A 25,551-nucleotide genomic window follows, 5' to 3' on the forward strand; every position below is an offset into this window, starting at 1 on the left:
ATAAATAAATAAAATCTAAAAAAAAAAAAAAAAAGTCTATTCCAAGGTTAGTTACCTTGGGGGCTTTGGTGCAGCAGCATGTTGGGGTACAAGAACCCAGGGCTCAGTGTCTGGCTCCCTGTAAACGCTGGGCAAGTACGGTCCCTCTCAGGACCCCATTTTCTCCATCAAAAAAAGGGCACTTTCAGCTCTGACATTATGTTACTGGATAAAAATTAGTCAAAATGGTGGTGGCATGTCTGAGGCCTGCCCCTCATCACCAGGAAAGTTAGTTCCCTGCCCCACACTCCAGGACTGGCCTCCTGTCCAAGTAGTGAAGTTAAAGCTGCTAGATGCAGGGACAAGTGGAAGATGAGACCATCTGAGTCCTAAGTTCCCTGCCGTCTTGTTTGGACATTCCGCAAAGATCCTCAGTATGCCCTTCTAACATTATCCTTGAACAGCTGTTTAAAAGGTACCATCTTTATCCAATAGCATTTTTTGAAGCTTGGCTTTTGGTGAATAACAATGAGTTGAAGGTTGGGTAAGATTAAGCTGCATTCTCGTGGACAACAGTCATTTCTGTTGTTTCCCAGGAAGGGCAGAGGCCCCCAGGATCTCTGCCTGGCCAGGCAGCCTTATCATCTCACAATGCTGTCCCCATTCCTCTGTGAGCCAAGTCACCCTGGGCTGAGCCCTTTCCCTGGTTAGCTATCAGACCCCCAGAGAAAGCTGCATGCCTGGTCTTCAGAAAGCTCAGGACTCACAACACCGACGATCTTCACTCTCCTGACACTGTGCATCTGAACTTTGATTCAGCCATCTTCCCTGGGGGCTTCTGCTGCAGCAAGCTCTACAGGGCGGAAGGTGAATGAGACCTAAGCTGTGCTGTTCAAGAGCCAAGCAACTATAAAAGTTACTCCCAAACAGGTGCACTGGATCCTGGGAAAACTTTTGAAAAAGACATTTCCTGGCCCCACTTCATTCCTATTGAATTAGAATCTCTGGGCTAAGACCTGAGATTTTCTTTTATTTAAAAGCATTCTTGAATGAATCTGATGTATCCAGACCACCAGAGCACACCCGGATTTCACAGCAGGGTGTGCTCTGGGCTGCTGCAGGGACTAAAGGAGATAATGAAGGCAACATGTTCAGCACAATGTCGGGGGCACTGTACGGCAGGGAATGGAAGCAATGACGACTTGGTTAGAAATGCAGACAGTCTGGGCTGTTCTCTAATGACCGACTAATCACATGTTGCTGCTTCCTAAACTGGGAATCAGCAGTGAATAACGGTGCCCTAATTCCCCAAGTATGGCTGTTACAGCTCCCTCTTCTGAGCCTACTGCTTCCTATTGCGAAAGAATTGGTTTGGAACCAAAACATACAATCTAACGAGAGAGGACAAATGCCAGCTGTTGATTATAAAAGCCAATTACTTAGATTTATAGCAGACATGGATTGAGTTCATGTGAGAAAGACCTGTGGGCTTTGGGTTAGTCCATAATAAGCTCAACCTATGCCAACTGCAAACTGAATTAAAAGTGGTCATAGGCTAGAGCAAAAGAAATAATGGCAAGAGGTAGGGTGAGAGCAGCACCCTCCTCCCCATCGGTCAGTCCATGCTGTGGGGTTGTTTCACTGGTGCTCTGCACTTTAATGCAATTACAAACAAAACTCACTAGGCCTGGAGATGATTCCTGTGGGGTACACTGTGAGAACAGGAGAGGTTTATCCAGGAGAAAACACGAGGAAGCGTAAGGTGGGGCGGGGTGGGCAGACATGATCAGTCTTTATAGAGCTGAAGAATTCCCATACGGGAAAGGGCAAAGCCAGTTATACTCCATAGGGACAAACTAGCACCAAGTGTAGAGTTTCTGAAGCCTCTTTTCTTCAAGAAGAAAAGATTATAAGGATTCAGACCTCACATGTGACTTAGACCAGATTTATCACATCAGAATTCCGGTTTTGATACATCCAGGCAGGAATTACTGGTCTAGACAATCCAAGGAATTTTACAACCTTAAGAATCACTACTACTACAGACAAATATAGGGAGTTGAACTGTCAAAGACTAATCAATGAGAAAACCAGAAACTTTTTTCTCCCTTTTGAAATATCCTAACAACAATGTTTTAACAATAACTAGAGAGGGAAATGAATTTGCAATCAATTCAATGAACTAGCTTGTCTGGAAGACCTGGGCTCTCGCCAGGTTGGTGCCACTCTTCCTACTCACCTAGCATTAATATGGAGAGGCCGCTTCAGTACATTCTACGTATTTAACTGTAAGCACTATTGTTCACTCTCTCTGCCCAACTCCAGAACCTCTAAGCAACAGTCCCCATCCTGCTGTTCCACGTACTACACGGCTCATGTGCCACGCACTACGTTGAACATGGGGATGCATGATATAGCCCTCAGCCCTCAAGACGCTTGCTGCGACAGATAAACAGACAATCCCACTACTGGGCTTCAGTCAGTTCCCAAAATTTAACAAGCTCTGGGGCCCCTCTGGTTGCCCACAGTCTAACAGTGGAGAAAGTTGCAGAAACTGAAAAGTGCTGTGGGAAAGGAGAGACTGCCAAGACGCCTTAGGCATGCTCAAAAGGGGCACTAACTAATTCGGTCTGAGAGGATGGGGTGAGGGACAGTTTCCTAGAAGAAGTGAAATCTAGTTGAAACCTGAAAGTTGAGCAGAAGTTGAGCAAAAGGGCGGGGAGGGAGTTGTGTTCCAAGCAGAGGCAACAGCATGGCATGGCATCCCTGAGGAAGTGTAAGGCTTTAAGAGAGGTGAGGCTGAAAAGAGATCAGCTGGGTCAGCTCCATCAGAGACTCAACTGTCACATTAAGGGGTATGAACTTCTTTCCAAGGTAATGAAAAACCATTTTAGAATTTTAAGCAGGGATATGATCAGGCTTGAACATGAGAAAAATCACTGGCTACAGTGAGGAGGGAGAATGGACTGAAGGGAATGAGGGGTCTAGAGGCAGGAGGGCCAGTTAGGAATGAAGAAATAGACTCCACCTCTTGATAGGAGGAGCCAAAAAATTACCTTCATAGGTATGGGTGTCAGGAGGGAACAAGACAGCGATCTCCAGCAATAACCCACTATGTGTCAGGCTCCTTAATGGCTAAAACAGAAGTCAAAGCTAGGAGTAGGAGGATGGAGGACAGGATGACCCTGCAACACCATAACCTCCCTCACTTTCTCCATCCACCACCTGTCTCAGTCTCATGTCTACCTCCTCAAATCCTGGCTCCCATTCTTTGTCATTGTGTCACATGAAGGTAATTAGGGAGGTGTCACTAGATTTGGAAAGCATGTTTGATGTGGTCTAACTTAAAACATAAGCTATTAGAAACCACAATGAAATACCACTTCACACCCACCAGAATGGCTATATGGCAAAAAAGACAGATGGATGATAAGCACTGGTGAGCATGTGGAGAAACTGGAACCTTCATATTCTACTGGTGGAAATGTAAAATGGTGCAGCTACTGTGGAAAACACCCTGGCAGTTCCTTAATGACTAAACAGAGCTACTACATGACTCAGCAATTCCATTCCTAGGTCTATACCTAGAAGAAATAAAAAAATGTTCACACAAAAACTTATACACAAATATTCACAGAAGAATTATTCATAATAGCCAAAAGTATAGAGACTTATAAACTACCAAAACTGAACCAGGAAGAAATAGAAAACCTGAACAGACCCATAACCAGTAAGGAAATTGAAGCAGTAATGAAAAATCTCCCAACAAATAAGAGCCCAGGGCCAGATGGCTTCCCAGGGGAATTCTACCAAACATTTAAAGAAGAATTAATACCTATTCTTCTGAAATTGTTCCAAAAAATAGAAATGGAAGAAAAACTTCCAAACTCATTTTATGAGGCCAGCATTACCTTGATCCCAAAACCAGACAAAGACCCCATCGAAGAGGAGAATTACAGACCAATATCCCTGACAAACATGGATGCAAAAATTCTCACCAAAATACTAGCCAATAGGATCCAACAGTACATTAAAAGGATTATTCACCACGACCAAGTGGGATTTATTCCTGGGCTGCAAGGTTGGTTCAACATCCACAAATCAATCAATGCGATACAATACGTTAATAAAAGAACAAGAACCATATGAGCCTCTCAATAGATGCAGAAAAAGCATTTGACAAAGTACAGCATCCTTTCTTGGTTAAAACTCTTCAGAGTGTAGGGATAGAGGACACACACCTCAATATCATAAAAGCCATCTATGAAAAACCCACAGCGAATATCATTCTCAATGGGGAAAAACTGAGAACTTCCCCCCTAAGGTCAGGAACACGGCAGGGATGTCCACTATCACCACTGCTATTCAACATAGTACTAGAAGTCCTAGCCACAGCAATCAGACAACAAAAAGAAATAAAAGGCATCTGAATTGGCAAAGAAGAAGTCAAACTCTCACTCTTTGCAGATGATATGATACTTTATGTGGAAAACCCAAAAGACTCCACCCCAAACTGCTAGAACTCATACAGGAATTCAGTAAAGTGGCAGGATATAAAATCAATCCCAGAAATCAGTGGCATTTCTATACACCAACAACAAGACAGAAGAAAGAGAAATTAAGGAGTCGATCCCATTTACAATCATACCCCAAACCTTAAGATACCTAGGAAAGTATCTTAGGCAAAGAATCTGTACTCAGAAAACTAGAATACTCATGAAAGAAGTTGAGGAAGACACAAAGAAATGGAAAAACGTTCCCTGCTCATGGATTGGAAGAACAAATATTGTGAAGATGTCAATGCTACCTAGAGCAATCTACACATTCAATGCAATCCCCATCAAAATACCATCCACTTTTTTCAAAGAAATGGAACAAATAATCCTAAAATTTGTATGGAACCAGAAAAGACCCCGAATAGCCAGAGGAATGTTGAAAAAGAAAAGCAAAGCTGGCGGCATCACAATTCCGGACTTCAAGCTCTATTACAAAGCTGTAATCATCAAGATTGTATGGTACTGGCACAAAAACAGACATAGATCAATGGAACAGAATAGAGAGCCCAGAAATGGACCCTCAACTCTATGGTCAACTAATCTTTGACAAAGCAGGAAAGAATGTCCAATGGAAAAAAGACAGTCTCTTCAACAAATGGTGTTGGGAAAATTGGACAGCCACATGCAGAAGAATGAAACTGGACCATTTCCTTACACCACACACAAAAATAGACTCAAAATGGATGAAAGACCTAAATGTGAGACAGGAATCCATCAAAATAGAGAACACAGGCAGCAACCTCTTCTCCCTCAACTGCAGCAACTTCTTCCTAGACACATCGCCAAAGGCAAGGGAAGCAAGGGCAAAAATGAACTCTTGGGACTTCATCAAGATAAAAAGGTTTTGCACAGCAAAGGAAACAGTCAACAAAACCAAAAGACAACCGACAGAATGGGAGAAGATATTTGCAAATGATGTATCACGTAAAGGGCTAGTATCCAAAATCTATAAAGAACTTGTCAAACTCAACACCCAAAGAACAAATAATCCAATCAAGTAATGGGCAGAAGACATGAACAGACATTTCTGTGAAAAAGACATCCAAATGGCCAACAGACACACGAAAAAGTGCTCAACATCACTCGGCATCAGGGAAATCCAAATCAAAACCTCAGTGAGATACCACCTCACACCAGTCAGAATGGCTAAAATTAACAAGTCAGGAAACGACAGATGTGGGCGAGGATGCGGAAAAAGGGAAACCCTCCTACATTGTTAGTGAGAATGCAAGCTGGTGCAGCCACTCTGGAAAACAGTATGGAGGTTCTTCAAAAAGTTGAAAATAGGGCGCCTGGGTGGCTCAGTTGGTTAAGCGACTGCCTTCGGCTCAGGTCATGATCCTGGAGTCCCTGGATCAAGTCCCGCATCGGGCTCCCTGCTCGGCAGGGAGTCTGCTTTGCCCTCTGGCCTTATCCCCTCTCATGTGTCTCTCATTCTCTCTCTCTCAAATAAATAAATAAAAATCAAAAAAAAAAAAAAAAAAAGTTGAAAATAGAGCTACCATACGATCCAGCAATTGCACTACTGGGTATTTACCCCAAAGATACAAATGTAGTGATCCGAAGGGGTATGTGCACCCCGATGTTTATAGCAGCAATGTCCACAATAGCCAAACTATGGAAAGAGCCAAGATGTCCATCAACAGATGAATGGATAAAGAAGATGTGGTCTATATATACAACGGAATATTATGCAGCATCAAAAACAAAACAAAACAAAACACGAAATCTTGCCATTTGCACCGATGTGGATGGAACTAGAGGGTATTATGCTAAGCGAAATAAGTCAGAGAAAGACAATATCATATGATCTCACAGATAAGAGGAATTTGAGAAACAAGACAGAGGATCATAGGGGAAGGGAGGAAAAAATGAAACAAGATGAAACCAGAGAGGGAGACAAACCATAAGAGACTCTTAATCTCAGGTAACAAACTGAGGGTTGCTGGAGTGGTGGAGAGTGGGAGGGATGGGGTGGCTGGGTGATGGACACTGGGGAGGGTATGTGCTATGGTGAGCACTATGAATTGTGTAAGACTGATGAATCACAGACCTATACCCCTGAAACAAATAATACATCATATGTTTAAAAAAAAAAAAAAAGATAGTAGGAAGGGAAAAATGAAGGGGGGAAATCGGAGGGGGAGACGAACCATGAGAGACTAGGACTCTGAGAAACAAACAGGGTTCTAGAGGGGAGGGGGGTGGGAGGATGGGTTAGCCCAGTGATGGGTATTAAGGAGGGCACATATTGCATGCAGAACTGGTGTTATACGCAAACAATGAATCATGGAACACTACATCAAAAACTATGGTGACTAACATAACATAATAAAATTCAATTTAAAAAAATAATAATAGCCAAAAGTAGAACCCAAATGACCATCAACTGGTGAATGAATAAATAAAATGTGGTATATCCACAGGCTGAAATAGTATTCAGCAATAAAAAGAAAATACTGATACATACTAGAACATGGATAAACCTTGCAAACATTATGCTAAGTGAAAGAAGTCAACCACAAAAGGCCTTACATATATAGTATATTTCCATTTATACGAAATGTCCAAAATAAAAAAATTACTATAGGGGGCGCCTGGGTGGCTCAGTTGGTTAAGCGACTGCCTTCGGCTCAGGTCATGATCCTGGAGTCCCTGGATCGAGTCCCACATCGGGCTCCCTGCTCGGCGAGGAGCCTGCTTCTCCCTCTGACCCTCCCCCCTCTCACGTACTCTCTCTCTCTCTCATTCTCGCTCTCTCAAATAAATAAATCTTTAAAAAAAAAAAAATTACTATAGGGACAAGAAGTAGATTAGTGTTTTTAGTGTTTGGGGGAGCGGGGGGAGTTGAGGGAAAAGGGGAATGACTGCTAATGGGTAAAGAGTTTCTTTTGGGGATGAAAATGTTCTAAAATTCATTGTAGTGATGGTTGCATAACTGTGGATATGCTAAAATGATTGACACATTTTAAATAAGTGGAATATATAGTATGTGATGTATATCTCAATAAAGCTGTTTAAAAAAAATAAGCTACATGGTATCCACAAAACTCGCTTTGGGCGACCTTTGAACTTGCCGGTCGCCTTGTCAACCATTTCCTGAGCCCGCACAGGTGCACGAAACCGCCAGCGCTGTTCGGGCCGAGAGCACAAGGCGGGCACCAGGAAGAGCCGAGAGCAGGGGGCAGGAAGTGCGGCGCCCCCGCAGCGGTACCGGCGGGGGGCGGGACCTCGGCCAGTGCTTCCGGTGGCGCACGCGCGCGCAGCCAGGCTGCGGTTCGGGCTTCATCAGGTTTTCTTGGTCGGGCTTCATAGATGGGAACAACGTGATGTTCACGTGCACTTGGAGCTATCCGCTGTCCCTCTCTGGTTAAACCACGGAATACGGGGGACCTGGTACCTGTTGGGTAGTCACTAAATAGTGATTACTGAGTGAAGGACCGGTGGAGTCGACTAAGAAGAGGTGCAGGCATGTTTACGTGAACTGTAAGGAGAATTAAGTGAGATAATGCATTGGAAATACTTTGTGACTGGCTCACACCAGAATTCAAATCCCAGCTGTGCAGTAAGTCCCTGGGAGATCCACACAAATGCAGCTAAAATTAAACACAAACAAAAACCCTTCCTTTTCAAAACACAAGACAGAACAGAACCAAACACCCTTCCTTTCATGTTACAGCAGCGTTCAACAACAGATTGTTAACAAAAATTCTGTGTTCACTCAAAACCAGAGATTTCAAACGTACCGAGCAGTCACGTGTACATTAGCCCATAGATAGCATGAAAGATTCAACTGATTAAATACACACCAATTATAAATCTTCATTTGGCTGGAATAGTCAAATAGTACTCCCCAAATCCATAGGAATACCCTTTACTGCCGCAGGACTATCAGAATCAGGCACCAGCAGCCCACTTTCCAGAAAAATGAAGAGGATTTTTAGAGAGGATGTCCCAGGAGAGAGAGAAGTTAAAAGGGAGGATGAAACAGCACTTCCCACCTCACCTGAAGAGCCAGGAGCCAGTGGGCTTACTGTTACCTGCACTTACAGAACTTAATGTTGGAAAGTTCTTTGCGGGGATTAGGAAATTAGGTTGAACAACAACTAAAAGGAACCACCTCCAAGCAACAGTTAAATTTTATTCCTGCTTCAGCAATAAATACACCTAAGTTATCCTTCCAAATCCCACCTCCTGATCAAATGCCCTTAAAATTGAAATCTCCCATTCTCTTTAGTTGTGATCTAGTCCCACTTGGCAATTATATATTTAGCTTTAAAACCATGACTTTAAAGGTCAAGCCTTGCAGCACTGACTGCTTAGGCACCTCATGATTAGTTTCCTTTGTATACAGAGTAGCACCTTTTGGCTACACAGGCCCCAATTTTCATGTCAATGAAGCGATGGAGGCTTTTCACCCACCCAGAAGCTAAGTTTTGAGGCATTTGCCTTCTATGGCATCAAATATGTCTTCTAGGGCCTTCTCTACACATTGGAGAAACTCCCGGGCATTGCGGCCTGGGTAGGAGGAGACGTTGCAGCCTATCCAGTTGTCATGAACAGCATACGCAATGCCAAAGCCATCAGGGACCACAGGGGCAAAGCCACCGATGTTCACTGCTGGGCTGGTCAGTGTGCTTGTGGACAGGATGTTGTGGTTTATCTGCCCATATGCAGGGTCCAGGTATAGCTCAGGCAGAACAATCCCCTTGGCTGCTGCCAGGTACCGCAGAGCAAATAAGTGTCGGTCAAAGCCCTGGCCTGTCAGAGACAAAACAGAAAACCAGAGTCTCAGAATCCCAGAACGGAAAGTGACCTTAGTAACCGTCCCCCCACCTGTAGTCGGAGTCCCCTTCACAGCATCTTTGAGAGTGGAAGAAGGCTCTGCCTGCTTATGCATGCACACCTCCAACTCACTAACCTCTGCAGCTGAGCCTAAAATGAAAGTATGATTTTAAAAAATTCTAAAACTGAATCAGTTTTTGACTCAAACAGTCAAAAAAAACAAAAAAACAAAAAAAAAACAAAAAAAAGAAAACATGAAGAGAGCTATGGATTCAAAAACTAAAATAAAGTCCAAAGTCTAAGTCTAATGTAAAAGACAAGATTGAGTCACTGGAACAAAATGGAAAGGGTTTTGACCAGCATTCTCATCTCAGCTTTACTGCTCATGTGTTGTGTAATGCTGAGCCAGTGGCCTCAGTTTCCTACCCCTAAAATGGAGATCGAGACCAGAATGTCTCAGAGATCTCTTTTACTTCCAGGACTTTTGGCTGCATGATGTGATCTTCCAGGTTCTTTCCAAGTCTTGAATTTTACCACAGTGAGGTAAAGGAAGGATGACACTTAGATTTGGGAAGAGCTTTTGAGATGGCTTATTTATAGGAAGCCAACACATTGCAAGTGAGGTGAAGTAAGAGGGGCTACAGGCTTAGAAATCCTGAACTGTCAAAAGTGAGTCAGATGACCAATAAATAAGAGAGAGAGAATCGTGTGTCACAGCTGAAAGTGACCTTAAATGAGGACGAAGTTAGATCCATTTCTCTATCCCTGCATAGGAGGAAAGAACATTCTGATCCCTAATGGCTAATCTGGCTGTTTAGACTGCTAGCGTAGACAATAATCATCATCTGGGGATTGGCAGATGGACTGAACGGGTGAGCGGTGGAAATCAGACACGGAGGAGGATACGACTGAGGCTTACGCCAGAGCGGAGGGCAGGCTCCCCACCCCCACTCACCCATTGCTGCTTCTTTGGTCAGTTGGCCATGATACTTGGAGCACTCGGCCATCATCTGCTGAAGCTCTCCAGCACTGTGTTGCGAGGGCTCCCTGACAAAGGCCTCGGAACACCTCTTCGTGAAGATGGAGGCTGGGCGAATGGTCTCCGTGCGGCCGTGCTTGAATGCTGCGGTGCTACAAGACTCGTAGGTGGCCACGGTCTGCCCGTACTGCCGCAGGAAGGCCATCTGGAAGGCCAGCTGAGCTACCGAGTCAGGACTCAGCTTCTGCTTCTTCAAGAACTCTTTGCCCCCTCTGCGAAACTGGATGAAGCTGATGGTGAGGGTTTTCACGATGGCATCGAACTTTTCCTTGGCGGAGCTGATGCCAGTCTTCAAGGCATCGTTCAGCTTGAAGTTCAGTTTCTGCACGGCAGCAGGGGAATCGGTGCGGGCCGGCTGGCTCTGGGGGCTGACAGCAGGGGCCTGAACGCTATCTTTAAACATTTCGTTTAAAAGCCTGAGCACTGCCACCCCGTCGCCCCAAGCATGCTCAAAGTGGACAGCGGCAGTGCCATCCTTGGCTATAATGAGGTTAAAGGACTTATCACACCAGCGGTTGGTGCCGTCACCGTGCAGCATGTTGTGAGACAAGTGGACAAGGTCCTTCATGGGGAAGTCATCTAGGCAGAGACAGAACACGGCAGAGTCCACTTTCCTCAGGGTCTCCTCATTGCCACCACTCGCCAGCTTCTGCCTGAGCTCTGCCCAGACGTCTCGGTTCTCAGTGGTCAGATACGCCACGGGAAACGCGGGGGCCGGGCTGTCGTCTGAGAGAATGTACTTCAGATGAGCCTGGATTTCCGAGGCGCTCACAATGTTTCCATCTTGATCCAGGACATCAAAAACATAGAAATGTCCTTTTCTTAGGACGAGGAGGTGCCTAGCCTTCTCATCAGTAACAAGCTCATCCCGAATGGGTCTGGGTAAACGAGTTGAATTGAAAAGCCGAAAATACTGGGACATATCCAGGGGATATGCATTAACCAAGTAGGCACCATACCAGGACAGGGAGGAAGGCACAAAGCGTATGAGTTTCTTGAAGGTTTCAGTGTCACTTTTGGCAGGGTTCAAATGGAAAACCTCTGGCTCCAAAAGACCAGCCCGGAGTGTCTTCAGAAACCGGATGGCAGAAACAGTCATGTTGGTTGCCCTGGTGAGCTGGTCGTTATACTCAGACTTTGGGTCAGGATTGAATGCCATGAATGGATTAAAGTTCAAGACGATGGAGTCTCGTGCACTTAGGTACATATCAAACCAGGGGCCTAAAAGATAAAGTAAAAAAGAACATCATAAAAAGTTAATGCAGTCCCTAAAAATAAAATTTGAGAACGAAAAATAATCAAGCATATGCAGAAAAAATGACGTCAACCTCCAGAGGGTGAAATTTTCTAATTATTTTTTTGATCTACAATAATTCATGGCATATAAATGGGACCACAGAATATGTGGTCTTTGGCATCTGGCTTCTATCGTTTACTATGTTTTTGAGGTTCAGCCAGGTTGTAGCAGGTATCAGTTCTTCACTTTTTTGTATTGCTGAAAAATGTCCCATTACGTGGATACACCACATTTTGTTTATCCATCCATCTGTTGGTAGACCTTAGGTTGTTTCCACTTTTTGGTTATTATGAATAATGCTGGTATGTACAAGTTTTTGTGTGGATGGATGTTCTCAATTCTCTTGGGGAAACAGCTAGAAGTGGAATTGCTAGAACATGTCGTAAGTCTAAGTTTAACCTTTTGAGGAACTGCCAGGTTGTCTTCCAAAGTGGCTGCACCATTACCACGAGCAGTATATGAGGGTTCTAGTTTTGCCACGTCCTGGGCAACATTTATTATTGTTACTGTCTGTCTTTTTGACTAGAGCCATTCTGGTGGGTATATTATTGTGGTTTGGATTTGCATTCCCCTAGGTTTATTGCTTTTTCTTCCTCATTCCGTTTCCTTTCTTGACTCTTAAAGAAATACAGTAACACCTCACTTTCATTCATCTCCAACAGAACAGTTGTTAATTCTCACCCCATTTCCTTAGGTTTCTCTTGTTTCATCACTTTCAGGGACAACATTCACCATCATTCTATATACTCTGTACATTTGTGCACTTGCTCTTTTTTTTTTTTTTTAAGATTTTATTTATTTATTTATTTATTTGACAGAGAGAGACACAGCGAGAGAGGGAACACAAGCAGGGGGAGTGGGAGAGGGAGAAGCAGGCTTCCTGCAGAGCAGGGAGCCCAATGCGGGGCTCGATCCCAGGACCCTGGGACCACGACCTGAGCCGAAGGCAGACGCTTAACGACTGAGCCACCCAGGCGCCCCTGCACTTGCTCTTTTAAGAAATGTTTGAAAAGCAATTAGAAATAACAATCAGTTCATGTGGATCATCCAAACTAGCCTTCTGCATTCCTGTGGATTCTTTACCTGTAAAAATTCCCGAAGCAATGTTTTATCAGAAAATGTGTCTTCCAGGGAAGTTCCTGTTGAGATTAGGAAGCATGGATAAAGTCTACAAATAAAAACCATCTCCCACTGGAGGAAATAATTTTCACATGTAAAGCACTGGTGAAGGGATTAATGGACACACATTTATCTGTTATTCATTTGTTGGTCCATTCATTCCATTTTATTCTTCAAGAACATGCTGTGCCAAGCCCTGCAGAGTCTGGGGGATAGAAAGAGGAATAGGACGTGCACTCTGATCTGGATGATGGATGAAGGATACCAACAGAATTAAAACATGATGTAACACACTGAAATGGCAAGAGAAAAAGTACTGGGGTAAGATCCATTTGATGAAAGAAGACATGAATTTATGTCTCTGATCCCTCCAGTAAAAGAATTTTAAACAGATATAATCCAATACGGCAAAGAGAATGAAACAGGAGACAAGAGCAAATACTGGAAGTCCCAAAGCATTGAGACAACTGGTAATGACTAAGGCAGACTCGAGAACGCCAGCCCTGGGCCAGGAGATAACATGACATACACAGCAGAACCCCCAGAGTGCTCAGGAATTGGCAGCCTTGATATATCTGGTTGAAAGGCTATTTAATTAGACCCCAACTCCCACCCCCTCCCCCACTTCCCTTCCTGCGCCAATAGCAGACTGAAGTTTTCCTCTCTGGAGAAAGTATAACTGGGGGACAGAAGTCATAGCTGAGATCTCAAGCCTTCTTCCCTTACCCTCCTCCTTCAACATTAGTAGCAAGTGGCAGTTTAATGGAAAAGCCTTCCCTGGGAGTCTAACCCAGAGACATTAACATTAGGGGCCCCCCAAGGAAATGGTTTAGTCAGGTCACATTACAGTAAGGCTGTGATGGACCAGCTCCACCCTCCTCCACAGAGCTTCCAAAAGCTTTTTAATATCTCACTCAAATCTAAGACAACAGAGAAGGAATACAAAGGATCTGAACAAAGAAAAGAGGACAAAACAAATAGGAAAAAAAGCACCTTGGAGATAGACTATGAAGGAAGATGAGAGCGTAAAAAAACTTCCCCAATAAATTATTAAGCACAGAGAAAACTAAAGAGGGGCGCCTGGGTGGCTCAGTCGTTAAGCGTCTGCCTTCGGCTCAGGTCACGATCCCAGAGTCCTGGGATCGAGTCCCACATCGGACTCCCTGCTCCGCGGGAGGCCTGCTTCTCCCTCTGCCACTCCCTGCCACTCTGCCTGCTTGTGATTCCTCTCTCTCTCTCTCTCTGTGTCAAATAAATAAATAAAATCTTTAAAAAAAAAAAAAAAGAAAGAAAACTAAAGAAAGCATAAGATTATTATTAACTTCAGGGGAAAAATGTTCACACAAGAACAGGAAAAACAATTTCAATAGGCCCCACGGCTCAGCTGACAACAGTGTTTATATGGTCCTAATAGTATAAACACTAAGTATCGAGGGAACTAAAATAACAAGTGAGCACCGTGATAATCACGGAACGGGACGTGTGCATGCATGTGGTGGGGAGATGAGAGACTGCCCGATTCTGGTCTTCCACAGTGAGACGTCAGAGACCATGCCTCCAACTGAAAAAGTGAAAACGCAGTGGTAACAGGCATGTGATTTGGAGGATGGGGGTATAGGTCAGAAGAAGGAGTGGCTGAAATCGAGGAGCAGGAAACTAGGGGAGGGTCAGGAACTTGCTGTTTTTCCAAACCAGCCTGGTAGAACTATTTGATTCTTTAAACTATGTGCATGTATAACCTTATTAAAATATAAACTAAATGAAAAGAAGTGCTGTGGGGGGGCGCCTGGGTGGCTTAGTCGTTAAGCGTCTGCCTTCGGCTCAGGTCATGATCCCAGGGTCCTGGGATCGAGCCCCGCATCGGGCTCCCTGCTCAGCGGGAAGCCTGCTTCTCCCTCTCTCACTCCCCCTGCTGTGTTCCCTCTCTCACTGTGTCTCTCTCTGTCAAATAAATAAATAAAATCTTTAAAAAAAAAAAAAAGTGCTGTGGGAACAGAGGCAGAAACAACCAGCTCTGGATGGAGAGGGAGGAGGACTGAAAGGTTTCCTGGAAAAATCATCCCATCTGAGTTTTGTTTTTTTTTTTCTTTTCTTTTTAAAATAGAGATGTAACTGACATAAAACATGATATTACTTTCAGGTGTACAACCCAATGATTTGGTATCTGTATATATTGTACAATGATCAGCACAATAGGTCTAGTTAACATCTGTCACCACACACTGTCACAAAATTGTCTTTTCTTGTGATGACAGTTTTTAAGATTTATACTCTTAGCGGCTGTCAAATATACAATACAGTATTATTAACTACAGTCACGCTGCTGTACGTTATACCCCATGACTTCTTTCTTTTATAACTGGAAGTTTGTACCTTTTGACCCCTTTCACCCAATTTGCCCACCACCACCTCCCACCCCCACCAGCATCGATGGCAACCACATACTTGGGTCTTAAAGAAAGAATTTATTAGGTTAAAAAATGGTAGTGAGAACAACATGGACAAAGGCACAGAAGAATGAAAGACTAAAGGGTTGAGGGAACAGTGATTTGTCAAGTTTTGCTGAGGCAGGAGAGTGTCAGGGTAATACAAGTGATGAGGCTGGAGAGGGCAGTTATGCCAGAGTGTGAAGGATCTAGGACGACACACAGAGGGCACAGGACTTAATCCTGCAACCTTTTCATAGAACCAATGATTAGGCTCTGCCTGGATTCTACCTGCAGAGAAGGCAAGACATTGCTCTTCAGCACAAACTCCAGGTAAGATCTTAGTGGAGGAGGGCCTCGCTCTGCCTTAAAGCTTACCTCGGAAAGAGTGGATGAGGCATTACACTGGTGGGCTGGTCTCACCAAAAATATTTTGAAACCAAAACCTTACTTTCCATTGTGGAGGGCTTGGGGGCTATCATGCCCACAGCCCAGCCCACCTACCTGAAATGTAGCTCGTATGTTTATTCTGCTTGTCCTGAGCAACCAGCTGCTCATGCAGCTCTTTTCCAATCCCATTTTCAAAACTCTTGCAAAACTGTTCTGTTTTCCTGAAATGTTCACGAAAAGACAGAATCAGTCCATGACAGGGAATACATGATTTCTAGACTCATGGCCAAGAACTCTTACACTGAGATTTGGGTCCCCAGTAGCATATCCCTCAAACCTAGGACTGAGATCAGAAAGTCCCTTTGATCAGAAGAACAGCAATCAATCCAAAGCAGACAAATTTAGGATATCTTCTTAAAATGACGGATCAGGAAGATCAATCATCATCTCATAAAGCAATCTGTAATCTAGGAGGTAGCTTGGCATGGAGAAAAGGAGATAGGCTTTAGAGTCCAGAAGAGCTGAGTTTTAATTCTAGCTTTGTCACTGTCAAACTACGTGACCCTGGACATGTTACTTGATCTCTCTGAGTCTCAGTTTCTTTATGTGTAAACCAGAGATAATATACCACCTTACAAGGATAAAAAATGTTTTTAAAGCTAAGGATTCAGGATAGTTTGAAACATGATACCTAGTAACTGGTAGCTATTAAATCATTACCATGTCAAGAGAAGCTTCAAGTGACTAATACAGAATATTTAAAAGCAGAGGACTAGATTATGAACAATTCATCTATATTTTCCACCACTGTCCAGGGAAGGACTCTGTGATTCCAATGACAATGCCAGTTATCTGCACAAAACCTTCCAATATGGAAAAAGTGAACTGCACTGGGATACAAGAGCTTAACGCAACCCACTTTTGACAATATCCAATATTACTGTCCAATTCCATGCTGCATTAGCTTCCTAGGACCGCCATAACATCCACAAACTGCATGGCTTCAAACAATAGAAATTTATGCTCTCATGGTTCTTTGAAGTACAAAATCAAGGTGTTGACAGGACCATATTCTCCCTCAAGACTCTAGGGGAGACTGTTCGCTTTGTTCCTGGTGTTACCAGCTATCTTTGGCATTCCTTGGTTTATTGATGCATTCCAATCTGCCTCCATCGTCAATGGCTGTGGCTCTGTCTCTTCTCCTCTTCTCACAAGGACACCAGTCATACGAGATTAAGGACCCACCCTACTCCAGTATGACCTCACCTTAATTAATTACACCTGCAACAATCCTATTTCCAAGTAAAGTCACATGCTAAGGTTCCAAGAAGGGAATGAATCTGGGGGGCATACTATCTAACTCAGTACACATGCTCACCAAGCAGACTTCTGGCCTGCCATATGCTCTTGTCAATGAACTCCCTACCAAGAGCACATGCCCTCCGCCAATGACCAGTGCCAGCTAGCCTCCAGGTCCACCTGACAAGATACAGTACAAATCTGGCATTCTGGCTTAGAAACCATTGCCTGTTGAGTCTGGTCAGAGAGAATCTCACTTCAGGGCTTGCTCAGTCGTTCCTGAGTGAAAATCTATTTCCTGAACTTGAAAATGTCAGGACTAGGTCCCAGGTCCCTGGAGACCCAACTAAATCACAGACACTCCCTGAAGCTTGGTCCGCTAGTACTTGCCAGCCTCTCTTGAACCACCCAACCAAGGTCATCTGGGGTTCTCAGCATTTACCTGAACTGGCCATCATCTAAGAGAGGTTTCTGCGCACGGAGGTATCTCTTAATGGTGTCTTCAAGCTTGGGAATAGGCAGCCTGGGAAAAAAATAAGTTAAGTGTAAGGGTGACAATATATGGAAGAGATCAGTTAGCTTCATAACCCAAACTAATAAATAATTACTGGATCGTGAATTTCCTTCCCCAAAAAACCAATAATGGGAAGCCACAGGCCAATCAGAATAGAAGGATTTACTAATGCAAGTATCAATGGTAACTTTTTTTAAAGCAAAATAAGAACTTTTTAATGTCTTAATGATGAATTTTACAAGCAAAATAAATATTCAAATAATAGATTCAAAATGGGGAAGCAGAAGCTGCCCGAAGCATTCTTGTTTCCTACTCACAATTACGATACCTCTGCTAACCCTGTATTGGCACCAATTTTAATCCTACCCTTAGTTTGAACAACTGCAGTTTTCTCCCCCAAGATGAAAAAAGAAAGTTCTATTTTTAAATTTTCTTGTGCATTTTATGACAGAGAATCATACAGAAATGAAACACAGGTCTGTCCAAGGGCCAGCCAAATACGGGATCGACCATTAAGCCATGCCCGCTCACCAAGAGTCCTATGGGAGAACCAGATCTTCCTGTTTGCTTCCGTACTCATCATTCTCTACCAGTGCGTTCCCAAAGACAGCGATGGTAATGGAGTTACTGGTCCACAGTGAAATGAAAACACATGGACAGCATAGTGAGGTGCACTTGCTTTTTCATGTCAGTAATTTAACTGAATGATATATCCTGTAGTACCAAAACTTACTCATAGTTTGCCAAGTTCGTGCTGCCAACCTAAAATTAATACTGATACATTCAATACATCTAAATACAGCAGCCATTTAGGAAAACTGGAAAGTTATCCATAAAACATAGCTTAAAACCCCACTATAAGATATACTGTGATTCTTCAGGTTATTTTTCAATGCATGTTTATAAAAAACAGGATGTCAAAATTAATCTGAATTATTTACAGTCATTATGGACTTAGGCTGTACTGAGTAACCACTCACAACACTTTAACATTGTGAGTACTGTACTTATATTCATGGACTTACACAGAAATCCCAAATACTACCTCAGTTACCTCATAATTACAAAGTTACCTACTTACCCTTCTCAAGACTTTGTTTTAATAGGGACACTAACAAAAGTTCCTCTCTTTAAACAAAACTCTCAATTAGATGCAATGACAGTTTTATAAAAAACAGTCCTTATTGAAAGCTCGAGTGTTAACCCTAGCCTGAACTTACTTTAGTGGGGAAAAGCAAGTTTTCAGAATGACGATTTATTTTGGGGTTATTAATACAACAGAAACTGAATTTTCTCAGTGGAACTAAATTAAGGCAGTATGGATTAAAAAAATATAAACTTTTTATCATGGATACCAATTTTCTGTAAATCACCTGTTTTCTGTATAAAAATTATTTTGAAGATTGTATTTATTTATTTGAGAGACAGTGAATGAGAGGGAGAGAGAATCTGAAGCAGACTCCCTACTGAGCACAGAGCCCCACGGCAGGGCTTGATCCCATAACCTCGAGATCATGACCTGAGCTGAAACCAAGAGTCAGACACTTAACCAAGTGAGCCACCTAGGCACCCCTCTATATAAAAAAATTTTTAAAAGATAATAAATATGCCAAATTTACCAGGTTTTCATTTTTGCCTTATATAAAATGCCTTCAGTGTAAATGCCAAATAGCAATACTGTCCACATCACTGGATTATCTAATACTTTGGCAGATGATGGCCATGGTTATGAAATTACTGGTTCACAGTGAAATGAAAAAACATGGAGAGTATAGTGAGCTTTTCACAAAGCTAAACGTGCTTCATTTAGAAGTCTGCCCTTAATTCTGAGATTGTCTCACTTTTTTTGGATGGGGGACGGGAGTCACTAAAGGTCCTTTCTTTTAAGAAATAATGTCAACAATATTTTCCCCCCATAATTTTAATGATCTGTGAAATGTAGAAGGGTAAGAACTACTGCCACAGTGGAAAGAGAATGAGATGGAGACCCAGGCTTGAGTCACAGCTCTGCCACTGCATTTCTAGTTATAGGGTGACAGGTGGCAAATTTCTTGATGTCCCAGGCAGGAGATGGAGAGAGGAACTGCCTCACAGAGAGATCTGAAATCCTATCTATCAAGTTCCAGCTCCATCTAGCATAGGTTTATCACCAACATGTCTAGTATATGGAGAGGTGAAGTTCACAGCCTTTGGAATCCCACAGATCTGGGTTTGCACCCAAACCGTCACTTACTATTCATGTGATCTCGGTCAAATTTCTTATCTCTTTGCCCCCCCTCTTTTGCCATTTGTTAATAGCTCACTGGGCTACTATGAGGATCAAGTGAAGTAATATCAAGAACTTAGCAATGTATTATCTATTTCCTTCCATCAGCTCAGCAACATCCAGTTTGGCCCCGACTAGCTATTATTCTTCACTAGCCACTCCCACTAGGTCTTTTATGTATTTATTTTTTAAGTTTCTTTTTTAAAGATTTTATTTCTTTATTTGGGAGAGAGAGAGAGAGAACATGTGGTGGGGAGGGGCAGAAGGAGAGAGAGAGAAAGAGAAAGAAGCAGACTCCCTGCTAGGTAGGAAGCCTGATGTGGGGCTCGTTCCCAGGACCCGGAGATCATGACCTGAGCCGAAGGCAGGCAGACGCTTAACCGACTGAGCCACCCAGGCATCCCTGGAGCCATTTTAAAATGGAGTTGGAGCAGCCATTGTGGAGAAACCGCCTTACTTGCTTTTGTTTGAACTGGCCAAAACCTTCTGGACAAAACGGTAATTGTCTTAAGCAACTGAGAAGTCAACAGAAGAACAAACACCCTGATCAAAAGACTGATGGTTATGGACTTCCTGGGAAAAAAAAAAGTCAGCAGTTAACGTATAACCGGAGTAGTTTGGCTTGTAAACATGCATAGGAAACATTTTTCCCCCTTTTATTCAACTCATGTAATTGCCCCCTTCCTCTTCCTCATAAAAACCTGTTGCTTTCACCCTACAAGTAGGAATCCTATTTGGGTATTTACTTGAATTTGTGCTCCCCACACAGTGATTCTTTAATCCCAAATAAACGTTCATTTGCCTCTCACTGCAGCTCTTTATTTTCAGGATGACAATCATGAAATGCTGCTTCCCATTTATCACATTTTATCTTAACTATCTGTTTACCTGTCAAATCTTCCCCACTGTATGGTATGCTCCTCACCATGACTGATTGGTCTCCAAATCCATACCAATAAATGTTTCTCAAATTAATAATGTGAATGAGTAGGTCAGGTTGATCCACCCTTTGTCCCCTCAGGACGTTCAGTTTTATATTCTGAGGTTAACTGTTCAGTGTATTTAAATATGGCCCTTAAAAGTAACACCTAACTGAACTATACATCTAAAAGTAGTTAACATATATACAATGGAATATTACTCAGCCATCAGAAAAGATGAATACCCAATTTTTACATCAACATGGATGGGACTGGAGGAGATTATGCTAAGTGAAATAAGTCAAGCAGAAAAAGTCAATTATCATATGGTTTCACTTATTTGTGGAACATAAGAAATAGCATGGAGGACATTAGGAGAAGGAAGGGAAAAATGGGGGGGGGGAATTGGAGGGAGAGATGAACCATGAGAGACTATGGACTCCGAGAAACAAACAGGGTTTTAGAGGGGAGGGGGGAGGGGGGATTGGTTAGCCCAGTGATGGGTATTAAGGAGGGCACGTACTGCATGGAGCACTGGGTGTTATACGAAAACAATGGATCGTGGAACACTACATCAAAAACCAATGATGCATTGTACGGTGACTAACATAACATAATAAAATTTTTAAAAAATAAAAATAATAAAAGTAGTTAAAATGCTAAATTTTATATGACGTATATTTGAGCACACTAAAAAGGAGCAAAGAAAAAAATCATTAACACTTAAAAAACAAATAAATGACAGTGCACGGGTACCTAGAGGAAAATGGTCAAAAGCAGCAGTGATGGGGGCGCCTGGGTGGCTCAGTCGGTTGAGCGTCTGCCTTCGGTTCAGGTCGTGATCTCCGGGTCCTGGGATCGAGCCCTGCGTGGGGCTCCCTGCTCAGCGGGGAGCCTGCTTCTCCCTCTCCCTCTGCCGCTTCCCCCAGCTCATGATCACTCTCTGTCTCTCTCAAATAAATAAATAAAATCTTTAAAAAAAAAAAAGGCGGCAGTGATATGACAGGAACAGGAAGAGGGAGGGAGGGAGGGAGATCCAGTTGGACTACCACAAAGGGACTAGTCCTTCCCAGGAAAACTAATTAGGATAGTTCCCTATTGTTGGCATCTTACCTCACTCTGCTCACAATAGTGAGTGTTTCATTCCTACCTCGCTGGTAAGAACTGTGGCTCAAAGAAGTTAACTGAATTGCCTGAAGTTACTAAGTGTCACATCTAGAATCTGAAACCAAGTTGTACTAGACTTCAAAGGCAGGGCTTTTCACCAAGTGGGACATCAAAATGAGTGCCAAAGATAATACATTTTACCAGTCTAGAATCTGAGATAAAAGGAATCTCATCTTACTTAACCACCAATTTACAGCTAAGGTAATGGAGGCCTGGTGGTCCTTGTTCAAAGTTATGCATGGGTGAGGACTCAGTACTATTGTTTTTAGCTCAATTCCTACAGATTTTTTGTGCTGTAGGTTGGAGGAAATGATCTTGAGTATTACTCCCAGCTTTCCAATTCTAAAATGGAGAAAATCCCTCTGATATTAAACCTGACTGGAGCCCAGGCCTGCCAGAAAGTCAAATACTACTGGGCTTGGCAAGTGAAGACAGGTTCTGTCATTTCTCACCCTTCACCCACATACAGGCTCAGCTCACACACAGGCTGGTAAGGAGGAGGTAAGTTCCAGGCTTCACCCAGAGGCACTTTTCTTTTCTCCCTTCCTCCTGCCAAATTTAAGCAGTGCGGTTGGGGCTAGATAATCTCATTTTAGTCCACTTTAGATGTCTGGACACTGTTATTTCACAATAATCACCTCAGATGCTATTCCTGAGAGGGTGGGGGTGGGCAAAGATGACAGTGGGTTACACAGTTGCTGGATGTGGAGAAAAACAGCAACCTGGTAGTTGGGGTGACACCTGTGACACACAATCTTTGTTTTGTTCATGGGGTGGGGAGCCCTGGCCTCCAGGTCCTGGACTGGGAGATCCCCGGTGGCAGTTTGGTGAGAAAGGAAGTGAGAAAGGTCTTCGAGACAATTTTGGGACTTGGCACCGGGAACTAACTGGTGAGTAAGCAGAGAAGTTAAAGTCTGGTTTTCTAACATTGGAAAAGGAGCCTTGGCTGGCTCAGATTAAGGCTGGGAGTTCAAAGACTGGGAAAACTGGGAAGTCAAATTAAAGAAAATACCAGGTGGGAAAAGAAAAGAAAATACTGAATGAGGGAAAAGGAGAGGAAGATTTATTGGGACTGTTTTCATAGGGGAAGGAGACTCTGGGCAAAGTGTTAGAAGGAGGGAGTAAGCTCAGGTGAGGAAGAACACAGAAAAATTTGGGGGGTGGGTTTGGATCTAAGCTGAATTAGAGTTTGGGAGGGGCACTGAGGGTAGCGTCTAGAATTCTGCGAGGGGGCTGAAGCTGCAGAAGATAATGTGTGTTAGGGAGGATATATTAGGGAGAGAAACCTCGCGGGTAGTTGAGGAAGTTTTGGAAGGTGAAGGCCTCCAGGTGAAGACAGGACTCCTTGGAGTGATGAGGTTGGAGGAGGGTAAGGTGAGCACTTGAGAGTGTGCTGGGAGACCCATAGGCTGCTAAAAGAGCAGAGTATTGGAGGCATGGTGAGTGGGGCTGAGCAACAGGCCTGAAGATGGAGTGCTGGGAAAAGTTGAGGGAGGGTAACTACTATGTATCAGGAATTGGCCTGTCCATATTCTGGGCAGGAACGGGGGGAGGGGGGGCAGTCATGAAAGTACATCAGGGGACACCCTAGTTGGAGGGGTAAGGGTGGTGCTGGAGATATGCAGGGTGGGCATTTTTCAGGAAGAAATGTGAGGGACTCTCCGGTATCTGGATGGAAGCTGGGTTACTGGAGAGAGAATCTGAGCAAGCAATGGGGGGTTCTGGTAGGGAATGCCAAAGTTCTGAGATTCCTGTGCCAGGAGATTCTCAAAGTGAAGGATTTCTAGATTTCGCGTTGCGACAGCGTCCCAGGTAGGAGTTTGGGGGTGGGAGCGGGTTCAGTACAAGAGTCGTGAGTGACTGGTGTGAAGGTTGGGGCCGATCCCAGCGGGCGACGGGGACCGGGAGGCCGGGCTCACCTGGGCAGGCTGTCCTGGAAGTGCATAGTGGGCACGATGCTGAGCTGCAGGTACTCGCGGGACCCCGAGCCTGAGCTAAGGGGTCGACACAGGGGTCCCGGGCCAACTGCAGGGCCCCGGGGCCAGGCGCGCAGCAGCAGCAGGCGGGCTACCATCGTCCCGGGAGGCTGCGGCGGCTGGAAGGATGGGGGATGGGAGTTCGCGAGGACAAGACAAGGCCGCCAAGCCCAGGCCCACGCGTCGCTGCGTCAGGGACACCCGCCCGGCTCGCGGGACTTCCGGCCCTGGCCCCGCCCACGGGAGCGCCCGCCCCGCCCCGCGCGCACCAATAGCTCCCAGGGTCCAGCCCACTGCGGGGCGTCCCCACTCGGCTGCTCGGGCTGCGGGTCTCCCTGCGGCTCCCGAGGCGGCGGGAAACGGAGCTCCGAAGCCACTCCCTTCTGTTTCGGCGCAAGATAGAAGCTGGAGCTGAGGGAAAAGAAAGGAAGGAAAAAGAAAAGAAGGAAACAAGAATCTAATAAACCCTAAATTTGATCTAGGCTCCCTCCCAAGGAGATCGTGGGCACAATTTTAAACCTATGTTTCCTCGTCTAAGAAATAGAGGTTTGTGAGCGATCATTCAACGTACCTTTCACGGTCCTAGATCTGAAATGAGGTAACTTGGTATGTACAGTGCCTGGCGCTGTGAGCAGTAAATGGTGATGACGGTTGTTGTTGTTACTGGGACTCGTGACGTACACCCTATGGAAGATCTCTGACCTCCCAGGGTTAACACCGCCCAGCTGCCCTGCGGCCTCGCCTGAGCCGGTACTAGAGGAGCCCGAAGCGTGGAGCCGCCCGTCCAGCCACCTGTTCTGTGCAGAACGCCCCTTCTGAGCAGGATCTCTTCAGCTTGAATATGCTTTCTCAGCTTGAATACTTCCAAAGGCAGGAAGCTCTGCCGCGGTTCTAGGGAGTATTCCGTACTCTGGACTGCATGAGGCTGCCTGTCACCACAAATCACCTCCAAGTTTCCTTCCAACTCTGACTCTAAGATTATAGGACTGGGGGCGCCTGGGTGGCTCAGTCCGTTAAGCGTCTGCCGTGGGCTCGGGTCATGATCCCTGGGTCTTAGGATGGAACCCTGCATCGGGCTCCCTGCTTAGCGGGGAGCCTGCTTCTCCCTCTCCCTCCGCCCTCCCCCCGTGCTTGCTCTCTCTCATGCTCTTTGTCGCTCTCTCTCTCTCTCAAATAAATAAATAAATAAAATCTTTTTTAAAAAGATTATAGAACTGGAACAGAGATCTGTTGTCCCTCACCCATCACAAGACAAATAACCCCATCACACTCCAATCCCCGCTCTCAGCTGCAGCTGAGCTATTAGGTAGGCTCTGCTCCCATTTCACAGAAGGAAGAAGTATCAAAAGACATAAAACCATGCTGGCTGCTTTGAGGTATAGAATTCCATTCTGGGAACTTGGACTTTTCTTAGCTGCAGCTCTCTCAGTCAGGGCCCTGTGTGTCTGAGGTAGCCGTACATTTGGTCCGGCCCATAGCTGGCTAAGCAGTGCCAGAAGCTGGAGCACATTAGAAAGAGCACTGGACTGGAAGTCAAAAGACCAGAGTTTTTGTCTCAGCTCTGTCTTTAATCTAGTCAGGTACCCCTGGTTGAACAGAAAGATCACCAACCAGCTCTGACACTTACTCGGTGGTGACTACAAATCCTTAAGAACTGAACATAAAACTCGAAAATGCTGAATATCTAATCCTCCTTCCCTGAGGGGAGAACAGACAAAGCTGACCCAAACCTAAAACATCAGTGCCATTTGCCTACAGTGCATAGGGCCAAAGAGAGAATATAAAATTTTGTCTTAAAAAGATCATTCCACCAGGGGT

The 25,551-nt window shown here is 44.3% G+C and overlaps 1 protein-coding gene across 5 annotated transcripts; it reads right to left on the reverse strand.

The window, feature by feature from the left end:
• Positions 1–8,656: 8,656 nt before the first annotated feature.
• Positions 8,657–24,119, reverse strand: CPT2 (carnitine palmitoyltransferase 2). 5 transcript variants are annotated; one of them, XM_036075243.2, is made up of 6 exons: positions 24,003–24,119; positions 23,677–23,852; positions 17,333–17,413; positions 15,706–15,812; positions 10,276–11,580; positions 8,657–9,296 (listed from the first exon to the last, which is right to left on the reverse strand). In XM_036075243.2, the coding sequence occupies exons 2-6, from the start codon at positions 23,829–23,831 to the stop codon at positions 8,965–8,967; spliced, it is 1,980 nt and encodes a 659-aa protein (XP_035931136.1). In that variant the 5' UTR covers positions 23,832–23,852; positions 24,003–24,119; the 3' UTR covers positions 8,657–8,964. The 5 variants fall into 5 exon arrangements, with proteins under 5 accessions (XP_035931136.1, XP_077929262.1, XP_077929261.1 ...); XM_078073136.1 differs by lacking the exons at positions 15,706–15,812; positions 23,677–23,852; positions 24,003–24,119 and adding exons at positions 20,128–20,243; positions 21,347–21,544; XM_078073135.1 differs by lacking the exons at positions 15,706–15,812; positions 24,003–24,119 and having other exon boundaries at positions 23,677–23,815.
• Positions 24,120–25,551: the final 1,432 nt, after the last annotated feature.

This window comes from Halichoerus grypus, chromosome 5, assembly GCF_964656455.1.
Source record: "Halichoerus grypus chromosome 5, mHalGry1.hap1.1, whole genome shotgun sequence".
Taxonomy (NCBI): Eukaryota; Metazoa; Chordata; class Mammalia; order Carnivora; family Phocidae; genus Halichoerus; species Halichoerus grypus.